This window comes from Hippichthys cyanospilos, chromosome 18, assembly GCF_059441005.1.
Source record: "Hippichthys cyanospilos isolate Australia breed blue-spotted pipefish chromosome 18, RoL_Hcya_1.0, whole genome shotgun sequence".
NCBI lineage: Eukaryota > Metazoa > Chordata > Actinopteri > Syngnathiformes > Syngnathidae > Hippichthys > Hippichthys cyanospilos.
This window is the reverse complement of record NC_142386.1, coordinates 6,614,175-6,629,863: the sequence shown is the minus strand read 5'-3', so window position 1 is coordinate 6,629,863 and position 15,689 is coordinate 6,614,175. Positions and strand designations below refer to the sequence as shown.

At 42.5% G+C, this 15,689-nt stretch overlaps 1 protein-coding gene and 1 long non-coding RNA gene across 2 annotated transcripts; one reads left to right on the top strand and one right to left on the bottom strand.

Annotated features, from left to right (window-relative positions):
- Positions 1 to 188: 188 nt before the first annotated feature.
- Positions 189 to 15,096, bottom strand: pld2 (phospholipase D2). The gene is made up of 24 exons (XM_088440268.1): positions 14,800 to 15,096; positions 13,044 to 13,202; positions 12,833 to 12,960; positions 12,015 to 12,157; positions 11,828 to 11,921; positions 10,829 to 10,894; positions 10,679 to 10,737; positions 9,681 to 9,926; positions 9,459 to 9,602; positions 9,304 to 9,387; positions 9,153 to 9,231; positions 8,719 to 8,829; positions 7,920 to 8,129; positions 7,673 to 7,817; positions 7,472 to 7,590; positions 6,689 to 6,802; positions 4,949 to 5,053; positions 4,536 to 4,624; positions 4,324 to 4,437; positions 3,741 to 3,787; positions 3,345 to 3,479; positions 3,058 to 3,211; positions 2,648 to 2,765; positions 189 to 2,463 (listed from the first exon to the last, which is right to left on the bottom strand). Exons 2-24 carry the CDS (start codon positions 13,174 to 13,176, stop codon positions 2,239 to 2,241), a joined length of 2,862 nt encoding a protein of 953 aa, XP_088296394.1. The 5' UTR covers positions 13,177 to 13,202; positions 14,800 to 15,096; the 3' UTR covers positions 189 to 2,238.
- Positions 1,317 to 5,294, top strand: LOC148408711 (uncharacterized). Its single transcript, XR_015868537.1, has 3 exons — positions 1,317 to 2,447; positions 2,693 to 2,907; positions 4,527 to 5,294. It is a non-coding gene; the product is annotated as an uncharacterized LOC148408711 (long non-coding RNA).
- Positions 15,097 to 15,689: the final 593 nt, after the last annotated feature.

Genomic DNA, 15,689 nt, shown 5'->3' with positions numbered 1-15,689 from the left:
CTTGTATTTTACCTTATCAGAGCACACCACCAAAATTACAAAAAAAGTTCCAAAAAGTATATCTAGTCCCTAAAAGTAGTTGGAATAGAGGCCGCAGCTGTTCAGCAAGAGTTCATGGAAAAATTCATGTTGATGGGGTGGTTTTCGCTGCTTTGTTAAACATTTGAATTCACCCAACAATGATAATGTTTTACATTCAAAATGCAGGTTTATTAGGTAAAAGGTTAACATACAGTAAGATAATTCATACAGTATATGTGTGAAACCCTGAGCATTAGTGACAATTCATTAGAAGGAATGACCTAAACGTTGGAGATATAAATCCATTAAACACATAAGTACAGTAGTGATACATTTATGAAGTCTATCAGAAAAATTGTGGTTAGTGCAAGAAAATATTCATCACAGAAAACATTTGATAAGGTCACTTGTCAGTACAGTATATCAACAGGCATGTAATGGGGTAGTGTAGACGTATTGTAGACTGAAAGACCGGCGCTTCAGAAACTACGGTTAGTGCGCACCCACTCGAGTCAAAATACGCGCACGCATATTTGGTAAATGATGAAAGGACACGCAAGGGGCAAGTTTGTTTGCTTGAGCTTAACTTTAAGCGGGAAGCAGGCCAGCCCGAGGCATCCGCGTGGACATTGTTGACAAAATCAAGGACAAATACCGTATTTTCCGCACTATAAGGTGCACCTAAAAGCCTTCTGTTTTCTCAAAAACTGACAATGCCCCTTATAATCCGGTGCGCCTTATACAATGAATAAACCTTAAATTTTCATTTTTGACGGATGAAAAAATAAAGTAACTTAATCACCACGTAAATTCTTACATTATGAAAATGAAAATACGTTATGAAAATAGGACATTCAATGGAGGTGCAATTTATAACCCGGTGCGTATTATAGTGCAAAAAATACGGTAAGTTAACCATGATCTTATGATGGACAAAATGAAACAAATAAAAGAAAATGTCTGCTTCTACTGTCATTTTAAAAAGGAGTGGTCAGTTCCATCACAACGATCAAAGCATCACCGAGTGTACCCTCAGTGGAAAGAAGTATTAGTGCTTCAAAACCATCGACTGGAATTTCTCTTGAACTAATGCTGCAAAACATTTGGCCTATGATAGTGTTAAAATAATATGTCAATAACAGGCTTTTGTCTGGCGAAACTTGCATTTTTTAAAAATATTTTTTTGAAGAGCTGTTCACTTTTTTTTTCCCCCAGTCCAGTTATCAGTACCACTAGTGCTTTTGATGGACAACCCCCAGTCCTGAATCATTTTAAAAACCTACCCATTCCAATAAAAATATTCCCCAAAATCTCATGAAATGAATGGCAATTTTCTAGTCTTCTAATTTCTAGTTTGTTATTGTAAAAATGTTCCAAAAGAGTAGTCTCGGCTGCTGTCGTGATTACCAAGTCCGATACATGGTATTGACACCAACCTGGCCTTAACTAATTATCCACCATACAAACGGAAAGTTACTTACAAAGAATATTTACGGCAGTTTAATTGTAATTGTGATTATGACACACTAAACCTCTACTATATGCTGTCACTATCAAAACTCTACAAAGAGTGGTGTGCAGTCAACGTAATGCCCCTACTGTACATACGATATAACATGTCTTCCTACATTGTGCTCAGAGTTCAAAATGGAGATGACACCAAGGCCAAAATGAATTCAACATTTCGGTTAGGGCCCGCGGCCCCTTGGAACACATACAAGTCAATCTGCAAACACCGTAATGAAAATATGATGCCATAAAATGTGCTTGCATAAATGGACATGTCTTATTCCCACTTGTATCACCCAGACTATTTCTCAGTTAATAACCTGCCATTTCTTTGTGTCCGTCACCATAACGACCACACATTTTCTGACAGATTTGCTGGCACCGCAGTGAGAGGCGAAGCCTCAGAGGGAGAGAGAGAGACGGAGAGAAAGAGCCACCCATTGAAGAAACGCGCTCAAATACATGTACAGTACACCGTGTACCCAAATCATGTGAGATGAATGAAGAACAAAGTAAGAACAATGCAAAAGAAACTGGCCAGTTTGCGTCACTCGTCTCACATTGTGTCAGTCATAAAATGAACATTTCGGCGGCTAATTTGAACATTGGATTTTCCTCATCACTGAATTGCAAAGGCTGCCGACCTTCAGCGAGTCTGCTGAAGAGAATGCTGGCGTTACCTCCTAGCGGGAAGGGGCCGCGCTGCGGCTATGTCCACAGGCCGACGGGGGCGATGCCCTCTCGGGTGGCCAGCGGAGGCAGCAGGTTTTCTTCACACAAGAATTTCAAAGGGAAGTGGACCAACAGCCCTCGGACGGCCCCGAGCTCCTCCCTGGCCTTTTCGGGCTCTGTGTCACACAGGCGCGGCTTGCTGGTGTACTCCTTCAGCTCTTGCATATTGTGGACGGAATCGCAAGGTAGGCAGCAGAAGACCTGTAGCCCAGCCGACAATGTTAAGAAGAAGAAGAAAAAAAAAATGTGCCTAGCTCTATTTTTGTACCACAAAATAGTCAATTTGTATGAATAATACTACTGGTTCAATGTAAAGTGTTTCATAAAAATAATCATTCAGCAATGTGTTTTTGATGGCGGTATATTGATATTGCTTCATCAATACCTTGTTGTAAATCGTGGCATTCAGTTTGGCACTCGAATTCCACAGCAAGAAGAAGAGATCATCGCTGACTGGATCGTCAATATTGATGCTGGGGCCTGAAGCAGCTCCAAGAAGAACACTGAACGGAAAGGAAGTACAACTTGGCCGAAGAGCTACAGCTTGTCGTTCGAGCGTTCAAGCACAAGCCGAAAAACTATTGGGCCCCCATCTACTGGGAAAACGGATTGCGACTGACGGCATCAAATCATCAGACCAAGAATGTGAGTGCGCCTAAGCCGACTGACTCCAAACAGTTTTCAGTGCAGGTGTCAAGCTCCCTGCCGCACGGGTGTGTTAACCACGTACTTGTAAAAGGGAAACGGTGATTTGAATTTGGATAAAACTCCAGGAGCATGAAAAAGTGTCCTTACCCGAAGCACTCTTTGCGCAGAGCTAGCGCGAGGGGTCCTGCTTGGTACTCCTCCCCTCCCATGACGGAGGGGATCCTCTCTTCATCCTCCACAAAGACGGCCAGCTCGCTGTCTCGGCTCCCCAGCATGCTGCGATCGTTGATGTTGGCCGATCCTGGCGTACGAGACGCGTTGGGGCGTCAGCGGGTTCCGAGTGCGAAGCGGCCGGTTTCTAGTTGAGCTGCCGACTCGGCCGTCGGGTGCGCGCTTCGCCACGATGTCAAAACGAAGCCCTGACTTCGACTCACCAATGATATAGCAGCGGTCGTCTGCAATGAGGGCCTTGCTGTGAACATAGATGAGCTCGGTGACCAGCGAGCGGGATAGCTCCGCCTTGGTTCTCAGGCCACAGACTGTGATGTACTCTGTCCACCGGTCCTCCACTGGCAAAGCGCCACAAAAGCACATTGACTATTTGACAGGACGTTCAAGCAAATTCCCGCTTGAATACATACTGTATTTAAAAGCCGGTGAAGAATGAAAATGGAGATAGACTGGGCAGATAGCCAAGATCGGTAGAGCCTTCGTTTAAAGGGGGCAAAACCAAAGGAAGCGAGAGAAGGAGGTTACGAGCAGGACAGGTGCACTTTGATGACATGAGACGGATTGAAGAAACCGGAACATAAGATGACAGGAACACTCACGTTCACTGAGTCTCGACAGGATGGACTGCTCGCCTCGGCATATCGTCCTACGACATTCAAGGAGAAGTCAACCCATTTTCATTTTCTATACAACAATATCTTCTATGCGGCAGCACGGTGGAAGAGTGATTAGCATCCCAGCTAGCGTCGGCCTTCCTGAGCACCATTCAGAATGTCGTGTTAAGACTAGCGGGAGTGCATATAACAATCATGTATAGAAGAAGCTGTGGGTTGACATCCCCTTTATGAAGCAGTTCAAAGTAGTGTGGGAATAATCTAAGATGTTAATTGCCCGACTGAGCAAACATTTTTCTCCTCCTTCCACGCGTAGGCTAGATTTACAGGACAATTACAGCAGCATAAGCATAATACTCGATATTTATATGCTATGAAATAAGCATGAAATTTTTAGAACTACTAATTGTAGGCCATATATTACAGGACAGGCTTGAGCTGTTGACTTTAACAATAAACGCGAAGAACGAAAACATCCCTTGCGCGTCATAATTTCCTAAAACGAGCATGTCTGCGAGCGAGTCGAGTGTAGAATTTAAAAGTGAACAAGAGATGACGAGGCTCTTACCTGTAAGTGAAGTGAAGAATGGCTTGGATGGCATTTCCGCTGCCAGTACTGAGGTCTCCCTCAAACCCAGGTAAAAGCGGGATCACCACAAACACTCTATATTTCTTCTGCTCTCTGGTGTAAAAAACAAAACAAGAGTTTCTGCTATCTATGCTTCTTTTATTCAGTAAAACATTGACAAAATACTCCAATTTTTGTGACAGCGGTCAGACCTGAAAGCCCGGAGGATTCTGTTGACAATGGCATCGCCGATTCCATTGTAGACCGTCTTGCCGTCGGCGCAGCTGATGAAGAACTGGTTCTAACGGCAGCGACAAGCAGACGGTGGCTTAGTACGAGGTAGCCACGACCAAAACAGGCAGCGCTAGCTTGCCTTACATTCATAGTCGGAACGTGTCATTATTGGACTCACACGATGTGGCGCTACCATAAAACGAATGAGTAGCAACATTGTGAGCCCGAACAACACGCTTGCACTTCCTAAGGGCCAGCTTCGTGTCAACTAACATGACACGGGAATACCAAAACGCATGCCGTTGGGTTGCGTGAAATATCTGGACAAGTACGACACCCGGCACACATTCCAACAGTGTTGATTCAGCGGTAACAGGAAATTCTTTGTTACCTCAATGTAAACGTAGTGCTGGCTGTTCTCAATGGTATGGATGTAGGCGTTGAGGATTGAGTTCTCACAAGTACCAGTAGACCAACGATCGGCAGAGCGCAACACCTGGCAAAATGAGTTGTCATCATTACACTTTCAAAATATTTCAGTGAAAACATCCAAATGTCTCGCTAATCATCAATTTGAGGAGCAAGAACCTGAGGGCAAGATACAACAGTATGGCAATACAAAGAATTATAATTATTGTTATTACAGTTATTAAGGTTCAATGCATCGATTGTCATTTTTCTGTATGACTTTGAAATGTCAAACTGCACTTGAATGCGCCACACGCCTCGTCCTCATGTCAGCGTCTACGAGCGATTTGGGTGTGTCAAGCGAAATGAAACGCAAGCAGTGCTCAACGGAAAAATGTCAAAATAAAAGCCAAGTAAGGCTATTGCATTGGTGTGTTTATTTTGAACTTGGCTTAGGCAGGCAATTTGGTAGCGTGTTACGTTATGTTGCGTGACGGCTCCTCCTACTCTTTCTCCTCGTTCCCTGACAGCGGATGTGCAACGTCAGCTGAAAACGCAGCATTCACGAGCGCGCAATTTATTTTCTCATGAGCAATAAGCGAACCATGTGCAGCTTGCCGTTTGTTCTGTACCAACGTGGATCAAGTCTAACGAAAGCTGGCACTCTTGAACACAAAATGAAGTGTCTCTTCCAAAACCATTCAAGACTGTTGGCGGGTGCTTGATTCTCAATTTAGCTAGCCCGTTATTTTACATGAGGCGCAAAGTCCAACATTTACAGAGCAAACCTGCTTATTTTGAACCTTGATATACTGGAATTCACATGTTTTCTTCCAGATGATGAAAACTGGAAAATACGAGTGCACCTGAACTGAAGAGCTGAAGGTGCGTTTCTAATGATTGTACTTTCCATTTCCTTCTTCTAACATGAATCGGTTACCGAGCGTTGTTATGTATTGCTGCTGTTATTGCTGTCAGGTTATTTGTTGGCAAGTGTGCAAACAAGCCCTAGCTCAGGGTTACCCAGTCCTGAAAAAAGGTGAAACATTAGCCGAAACCTGTGCCCGATACGCTGCTGCATAATGCGCTTCAAGTTACATACAAAGGCAAACAACGCAATTAGTAACTGACACATGGTGAGCGGCCTATTCTTTTATGGCTACCTGCCTAATTTGGCTGCGAGCGTTACTAAAAAAGTTTCCCATGAACTCGATAGCACGTACAGCAAATCCTGTTGAAAAGTAGATCTACTTCTGGGGCTGATTTTGCGACTGGTCAAACTTTGTTAAGTTCCATTAACTCTGTCACAGCCAGCTCAATTAAAAGTGATCCTTGAATTATATACCGTCAATGGTGGAGAATGAGTTAAATTATTCACCACTGCCTCTTAAAAATAGGATCTTTGACGCAAATTCAAAGTTGCCATACTTGGGACTGTACATTGAAAAATTCCGGTGTGGGAACAAGCTTCACCACATGGCTCCAAGTGATTGTGTGCAGGATAAAGTATGGATTTGTGAGGGCTTAAAAAGCGCAATGCAAAAATAACTGACGCCGGCAGTGATGGGGAGTTACATGTATTAAAAAAAAAAAAAAACGGATGGAGACCCCTTCAACAAAGAGGCCGCTTTGCTTCATTGCTATAAAACATGACACAGCGAGTTTTGTCTTCCAATCCGCTTCAGCTTTCTCAAAAGTTAATATGTGCCTGCAAATACTATACCTGTACTTTGGCCTTCTTGGATCCAGGCACAGTGAAAGGCAGCGTATCAGCAGAACAATGAGATTTGGGCAGAAGGTAGGGGTAAAAATCGTCCTTGTACTTGTTTTTGAAGGTCTGAAAAGACAAAGAAAATACAAAAAATAGCCAGGTCATTTTGACCTTCCTCTCAATCGGGAAGTCAACCCAAAACTGTTCAATGTTTCAATGCGGGCCCACTTCTGATGAGGGGGGCACACAAATAAAAACAGGTGAATTCTATGCTTAAAACATATTGCACACGCAATATTCGTTAGTAAAATTAGTGATGTGTTTTTCCGCCGCTACACATTTTAGCAAACATAATATCTTGCTTACTAGAAATATTCGCAATTATTGCACACAAACTAGGATGAACCTCCTGTATATCATTAAATACATGCTATACCTTCATAAAAAAGTGCAGGATCAAATCCTGTGCAGTGCAACAAAAAGTGCCAGTGCAAAAGGTAGTGTGGAGCTCTGATCATGAGAAAAAATAAATAACTATTGCAGGGGTTGTCTTCCCTTTTCAAATAAGCAACCAAAAGTTGTCTATGTGTACTGAATAGTTAAACAATTATGCACATGATTTGTGCCGCTTCATTGTCAACACTGAACTATTTTCACAACCTTAAGGTCCTAAAAAAAGCACGCATCTCATAATGACTAAAAATGTGTCAGCAACTGAGCTGGGTCACCTGAATATAAAGTGTTCAGTTTATCAAGATGTTTGATAGGGGCGAAGTAAGGTGTCCTAAATCAGACCTTAGTGAAATTCCAACGCTGGATGAAATGGCGAGCCACATCTCTGGCAGCCTTGCCGTGAAGAGCAGCGGACAGATCGCGCCACGGCATGCGGGGAACTGTCGTCCGGTCGATGTTATCTTAAAATGTAAAAACTTCGTTTTATTTTTTTTTCTAGTTCCAGGGAACCACTGTATGTTTCGATTGAGTTTGTAACTTTACCCTCAAACGGTTTGTCCAGCTGGACCCAGTCTTTCTGAATGAAGTTGCTGTAGTCTTTGCCTAGCCACAGTTTGGTGTTGCCTGTCAGGTCCACAACCGCTTGTGTTTGAACGTCAGATGGTTTTGGACCAGTCGAACCATTTTTCTGGAGAACGCGGTCAGAACGGAACGTGCAAAGTCATGCAAGAATCAGAACGGTAAGACCAATCACTACTGAAGCACCAAAGAAGACTCGAAACATTCTTACATCCGTCTCTGCTTGCGGCTCCGGATCCGTCATCTTTTCAGCAGCGTCTGTGGAGCCAAGGTCAACCAGCCGGTACTGGCTGTCGTCCCAGCGCCCAAACGCCAGGTCGATCCCCCCGACAAAGGCTACGCTTTGGTCGATGGCCACCATCTTTTCATGGTGGGCCCAAAGAAACACCACCGATGACACGTGATCGGGATGCCTCATAACCTGTTGGGTAGGGGTAAACAAAACATACATTAAAAACTGTCTTTTAGCTCTTTTTTTCTGAAGTAGACTTGAGCCATTATCGGTTCACAGCGGTTTTAAAAAGTCAAGGTTTCAACAACTATTGATACAGTGTGTTACCACTCGAGCACTTTTCGGAGCGGACATCTAAACAGGGCACAATATAATTCAGTTGTGTAATGATAATGACATGCCAGTCGCCTTTTTTCTCTCTCATTGTTGGCGCACGGAGGAGGAGGACAGGCAGGTTTTAAATACAGCTCACTAGAGATGTGAAACTGTGACTTATTAAAAATCAAAACAACAGAAAAGGGTTGAAATTTATTTACATATATATTTAAACACAACATGGTCAATGGTTCTTCATGTACCACATATTCAATGTTGTGTTTAAAAATAAAATACATGGTGTTCAATGGGAACGGAGTTGTTTTTATGAAGATTGCAAAAACGGACAGTCATGACTTTAATATAGCGATATTTTTGCTCACTATTATTATACCATAAGATTCCAATACTTTTGGAACCCAAGTTTTTTTTGGTAACATAATTAGAGAAAGGGCTAACAGACCTTGATGTTTGGGTGCATATCCATAAGAGTCCTCTTACTGTGCTCGCTGTTGATGCCAAGTGCGAGCTCCACCTCTTTGTAAAGCAGAACACACACTTTGACTCCTTGTTCCTGCATGGGAAGGAAAAAAAAAAAAGAAGAGTAAATGCTCAGAAATGTTGCAGAACTAAAAGCCAGACAGAAACAAAGGGAAGACGAGACAGCATGCAAATTTTAGCAGCTGTCAGCCACCCCCGAAATGCATAAAAACTGATTAATCTTCCTGATTCATATTCCACAAAGGCAATATTAAACAAAATGCTGTGTTTACAGTTGACTAATGGGGCACATAAAAGGTATTTCTGTGAAGAAAAAAATAGAATGTATTTGACTTCATGTGAGAAAGACAACATTTTGGAAAATAGAGATCAATAAAGATAATAAATAGTGCTCACAGCTTTGCGTTTCAGCACGTTATCCAAGCGCCAGACGTTATCAGTCGCCGGTCTTTTCAGGAACACTTCGGGGCTGAGCCTAATGTTATTTAAAACAATATATTTTTGAGTATTATAAACATGTTGGGGGGCAGGTTAACCAAGCACTTACCACCAATCTGTGATAAAGATTTCCTCTTTTGCTTGCTCGAGTGCGTCGGCAAGGTCGGCAAAGTAGTCTCTCCCGTTGACATACCTTGAAAGATGGCAAATCCCAACAAATGATTCTCACGTTGACATGACAAAAGGGCGAATATGGCAAGTTACCATTTAGTTAGTGTGTTGTCCCGTGGAGGGGCAAATCCCTGGAAGCGTTGAACTGTGAGGAAGTGGCAGCTTTCGGCCAGCCGCTTGATTTCATGACTCCACCAGTGCGCTTGTCTGTAGCTACCGCATTTGATGATCAGACTCCTAAAAGCGGCAAACTTGTATCACAAGGTGAACACAAACAAAGGAATGCGAGTCTGATCAGCAAGCAAACGCCTTTACCGAGTGAAGTTCTCGATGCATACTCCGTATTTAGTGGCCGTGTGCGCGCGGCCCACTTTCACATTGAACTCGGGGTCGAACAGCAAGACAAAATTGATGCGACCGTTGTCTCGGTTCATGTACATCAAGAAAGAGTCTTTCACCACCAGCCAGCGCCGCGACCAGCGGTAGCAGAACTGATGATGCCCGATGCAATTCAAACCTTGGATGCGGTGACCCCCTGACCTCTTGAAGATAGGCCCTTCCCTGGAATGACAAAAAAAAAACAAAAAAACCCCCCGAAAAAAACACGGACATCGACAAGTCATTTCCCCGCATGCAATGTCCATGTAAAAAGCACAAATAACTGTCATTTCAGGGATAATCCACTTGTGGGTCATTTTCAGCAGTAAAATGTTCATATTTTGCCTATAGTTGTTTTCATAATGAAACTTTTTTTTCATGTATAATAAATTCCTTCAAAACAACATTTTCCCACTTGCTATTATCATCACATGTGCTCCAGGCTGACAGCTCAGTTTAAAAGTGTCACATCAGCCAGAAAATAGGTAACCTGTTGGTTGTGTGATATTCACAAGCCAAGCGTTGAGCACATGTGATGTCATTTCTTGTCAACAGCATGTGGCAAAAAAATGTTTGAATGGTATTAACACAATTTTTTTTTCCACCAAATCAGTTATTAAGATGTGCTGATGTCCCTATGTGCTCCCTGAACTTAAAATTTGACAACAAAAAATGAAAAACGCCAAAAAGTCTGAAAAAATAAATAACGCAAACCGTTCAACAATCGCATGCTTGTAAGAGTTGAAATAGGCATTTTTCATTTTAATTGGGATGGCAATAATTGTTTTCCTTCTTGAGACAAACGAATAGCGGCTAACAAACGATATCAGCCGGAAAAAGAATAAAAAACATATTGGTCCATCTCTATTAATTCTAGACAAAATATTGGACTTTTTACAGCTGAAAACAACTACGGCTTACTATCCAGCGCTTACAGGCCTTTGGGCCCGAGATCGGCGATGAAGGACAGCGCGCCGACCGAGAGGAACTCCAGCTTGGGAGGAAAAAAGAAGAAGAAAATCACGCCGATGAGTCAACATCACGCACACGATGACGACGCACACGTATTGTTTTCTGGCTTTTACCATGCTGTGGTCGCTCCGAAAGAACTTGCTCTCCAGCAGATCGTTCAGGTACTCTTCAAGATATTTCTGCACAAGAGAAGTAGAAGAAGAAAGTGGGAGTTGAACTGGGAGAATGAAGATCTCAACTCTATTTGGATGAATAAAGACTAGCGCGCTGGACGGAACGGAAGAGGAGTAAGGCCAGTGAAGGAAACACAAGTTGACAAAAAGAATTTGGACTTTGAAGAAAAAAATTCTCACTCACAATTCTGACTATTTTCAGAAATCTGATTTCGAGGTCAGTCATTTCTTACTATTCTCAGAACTGATCACGTGAAAGTCAAAATGCTGACTTTATTCTCACGATTCTTACGTTAAGAGGATGTATTCAGACTTCATTCTGGGGCTTACCATTTTTGCTCATTTTCAGTGCCGAGAATGATCAGAAAAGGCAATTTCTCGAGTACCGGTATTTTTTTTAGCTTTTTAACGCATCTTTCAAGGTCGACAGAATATTGTGTTCCATGTCTATGTAAATATGGGTGGTATCAGATGAAAGTATGATCACTGTTCTTTACTTAGAATCACAAGTATGTATCATTTGTGTAGTATGGCAACACTGCCATCCAGTGGCCACAGTTATCACTACAGTGCTCGATTGGCTAAATATTAGATACGCGCTAGTCAAGGGTGTCAGCTTCAATTAGTCAAAAATGTATTTGACTAGAATGTTATTATTTATTCTTATTTTAAAAGACGCAAATTCTCATTCAGAATTCAGAAAATAGATTCAGAATTCTCACTTTAAAGCCTGAAGATCACTTTCAATTCAGAATTCCAACGTTAAAGAGAGAATTCGGTAAATAAAGTCAGAAGTATGACTTTAAAGTGAGGATTCTGACTGTGAGGTGAAAAATATGAAAAATCTGCATTCAAGTCAATGTTATTTATGTTTTTTGTCTTCACTTTCCCCAATCCTCTTCCATCGTGTTGTGCAGGGAATCTGTTTTTGTCTGATACCATTTTACTGGAAGTCCGCCTGGTCCGTTGCGTCCCACGTAAGCTGGGCATTTCCTCAGACATGGCACTCAGTTGTTGCCTCTCCTTTGCAAATCTGGTAAAGGACAGTAAACAACTTCTGAGCGTTTACGTTTCAAAATAACCGGCAACTCTGTCAAAGTTGATTTGCATAACGAGTTGCGCCGACCTTTTAAAAGGCAGAAGGTGGATCATCATCCGGTGGTTGTAAAGATCTCGATGCAACTCCTGGAAGTGCTTGTACTTTTTCTTTACCGTCCAGTGGAATTGACCGTGAGTTAGCATCACCGTGTAAAGCGTGCCTACGTGCACCTAAAGAAATTCAAGAAACGAACACGTCTTATCAAGAGATATTCTCGCGAGGGATCGTGGGCAGAAGAGGGATTGGTTGGATCCTTAAACGGCTACTTCAATAGGAGGAAAAATCGTCGATTGCATAAACATACTGTGTACTGTACTAGTGTGTGTGTGTGTGTGTGTACCCATCTGTTATTGGATTTTGGATGCATTATAATGTGACCGTTGTTTTATTCGTCATTTTATTATTTGTTTTCTTCTTTCAACAGCACTGAATTTGGTACAATTCTCGAAACAATAACAATAAATCTTAAATTCGATTGAATTCAATCTCTGATGTTAGGTCTTTAGCTCCGGGCACTTCTATTTATTTTGTACCAATTTTCTAAAAGTGCAATACATACTCAAGTTTGAGGTTGAAATTATATCGCCCAAATATTTTGAAAATGTGTTTCTCCTTGCAACAATTGCTGACTTTAGCTCTTTGATTAAACAGTATCGCATGATCGAGTCTCCTCTGACATTTTGTACTAAAAATGAAGAAAAGCATGCATCATTTCAGACGGGCGTCGGACAGTATTCAAGACTGCAATTTTAAGATCATATCAGCGGTGAAAAAGCTGCAGAGTAAAAATGACGGTAAAGTCTGCAGCTCAAGTAAATGAATGTCAGCAGCCATTTTGGGCGTACCTTAGAGCGAGTAGTGTATCTCTCGGTGTTATCCACTTTACATGAGATAGGGACGCCAGGTATTAAAAAGGGTATGCCCTCCTCCTTAAATTCTGGAAGATGATGTATGACGCTAAAGGGACGTCCCTCTGTTTTGAAAAAGCAGGACAATTTAAGCTTCAATTCTTCCGGAGGCATTTATAACTTCGGAAAGCGAGCGAGTAGCTCTTACCGGCGGGGGACAAGAGACTGTCAATCTCATCAGGGCCCAGAATGCGAAGGTCGCGAGAGAAGCGTCTCTTGTCAAGGATTTGGGCTGCGGAGGCCTGCGAGGGTGGCTCAACGTCATCCTCCCAAGCGGCCATTGTGCTTGCGACTATCGGCGATATGGCTGCAAAGACAAGCGGCAAAGGGATTCATCGCACGCGGCAAAATGCACAATTCAGTAGTTCTGCATAAGGGTTGCAAAGGTTTTTGGGGAAGATATAATCTGGCACAAAAATGGATTCCATCAAGAGTTGTTGTACTTCATTTCAGTTTGCTGGACTAAATCTGTCCGCGTCTCCATCTTCTAATGATGAAAGCAGAGCCCGCTCATGAGGTCACTCGAGTTCAGCTTTTTTTTCCAGAGAGCTCAGCGACAACGCCGCTTGAAGACAAAAGGCGTTATCAGCCGCTTGGGTCATCAGTGTTGAGGTTTACAAAAAAGCAATAAGAGTGAATGAGGGAATGTGTGTAAACGCTTTTGTAAAGTGTGTGTGCATGTGCGCGTGGGTGGGTGTCTTTTGAATGTTTCCTGGGAAACGGAAAAAGGCAAGGGAGGGCCACTGTGTATGCGTGAGTGAAAAGAGAGAGCCAGGCAGAGGAAGGCAATCAAAGATTAGGCAAGAAAACGACCGCCTTTCACACAGCATTTCACTGTACTCAAATCATTAATAACTAGGTCCTATTGTGTGAAGGCCTCGTCAGCACGTTCGACACTTTTTAATGCTTTGACAGGAACAGTATTTTTCTTTTCAAATTAAGAGTAAATAAAGTGGAACAGGATACAACGTATTGCTAAATTGTGTTACGGCGACCCCTCTGTAAATGGTTATATGCCTTGATAAGTTTTACACAAATGCGCGTTGTCATGAGGGGTGGTGGATACACTAGCGTACAAAAGCACGATTAGGATTTTGGTTGCCGTTATTGAACTGCACTGATTCACACCGTGACATTTGTATTGCTTGAGTTACACTTAGAATCATGGCAAAAAATCAAAATAAGTGTCAAATGAGGTTGCAATGTATTGCTTGCTTGGAAAAAGAAAAAAAAAAAAAAAAAAATATATATATATATATATATATATATATATATATATATATATATATATATATATATATATATATATATATCACATTAACTTACAATTACAATATGGAAGGAGAGAAAAAAGCGGTGGCATAATTTTCAAGTTCTAAGTTTAGTTAATTGCAACAAAAACTTCCACTGTGCAGGTGTAGCTCAAGAATTGCCCCCTCCCTAGCTCCATTTTTATTCTAGCTCTGCTTTATATTGATTTGATCACTGTTTTACTATTATATTTGTGCCTGATAACTTGTTTTGTATTTTAGTAATGGTGCAGCACTTTGGTCAGCCCTTTGAGGTTGTTTTTTAAAAGTGCTTTATCAATAAACTTGACTTGATCGAAGTTCCCCATCATGCGCAAACTTTTTGGAAAGCAAGGAATTCCAATTTTAGGGCGTAAACGACACATATAGTTGTAGCTGAACTTTCCAAAGTTGCAAATGCGAAACCTGTTATGACGTCTCCACCCAATCTTTTTTTTTTCCGACTAAGTCACGATGCGTCGAATGCGGCAGCGACAAGCGACAAATACGTACTCGGCAATCAAATTTGCAGATTTCATCGGCAAGAAGACAACATACGAATGTCGCGGGTCGCCGAGTTTGGGCCCAGCGATGCCGTCGCTTTGCAATACTCACTTTCAGCTCAAAAGCAAAATGCAGCAAGTCGGCATATTCGACATCCGCGACGAGCTCAACTTGAGCGCGCGTTCACGTTATTTTCTGCCATATAGCCTTTCGTTCGGGACTTCTTCCCCCTGTATCGTCGGTACGTGATGTACACTCTAGTCGCCTCCCATTTGGCATTCGAGTCGCGGGGAGAGCTGGACAAGAGAGAGGAAGAGGAGTTTCCGAAAGAGCGCGAGGGGGACGGGGTTCATGTGTCGGCAGCAGCGCGACTGCGCCGCTGTGCGTTTGCCACTAGCTTACTGTGTCATGCTAGCGTCAGGCGCTAAGCGAGCCACAACTTCACCTTGTTGTGGGCGCAACCACGAGCAGCGCGTGCGCGTGATATGCAAAAACACTGGCGATTAGAAGACGCGTTGAGACAAGCAAGCCGCAACTCGTTTGCTCGGCCAAAGCTGTCACGCTCGCCCCGAGGAATGTGTGATTTATCGAGGGGGAAGATCACGCGAAGGCGCGCCTTGGGAGCGGGCGGCGTAAGTCACGCAAAGTATCACGAGATTTCAGAGACGGCCGCAACCGAGGAAAAGACTGAACATCCGTTCATCGTTTTACGCCGTTTAAATAGTTTGTATCTGGCGGCATTTTCATGTTCGGCCAAAATTGCGAAAAATGCCCCCGTGTGTGACATACAGACGTGCGAGTAAGCCTAGGAGCTATGCTATGTGTTTGTAAATTTCACTGTTAAAATGAGCCATTTCGCTCTCATCTTTCTTGCTACTCAAAATTCATCTACATCATGTGTTCAAAACCGCAAAAAAAAAAAAAAAAAGAGAAGCAAGGCCATCAGGTAATATTTTGCTGTCAGTCACAATTCATTATATTGAGATATTGTGCTCTTCTCG

Excerpts from the sequence above, each read along its gene's own strand:
- pld2 (XM_088440268.1), bottom strand. The coding sequence starts at position 13,176 with ATGGCCGCTTGGGAGGATGACGTTGAGCCACCCTCGCAGGCCTCCGCA. Across the intron at positions 9,603-9,680 it reads TGCATCGAGAACTTCACTCG|GAGTCTGATCATCAAATGCG; the intron begins GTAAAGGCGTTT and ends TGCCGCTTTTAG. Across the intron at positions 3,212-3,344 it reads CGACCGCTGCTATATCATTG|GATCGGCCAACATCAACGAT; the intron begins GTGAGTCGAAGT and ends CTCGTACGCCAG.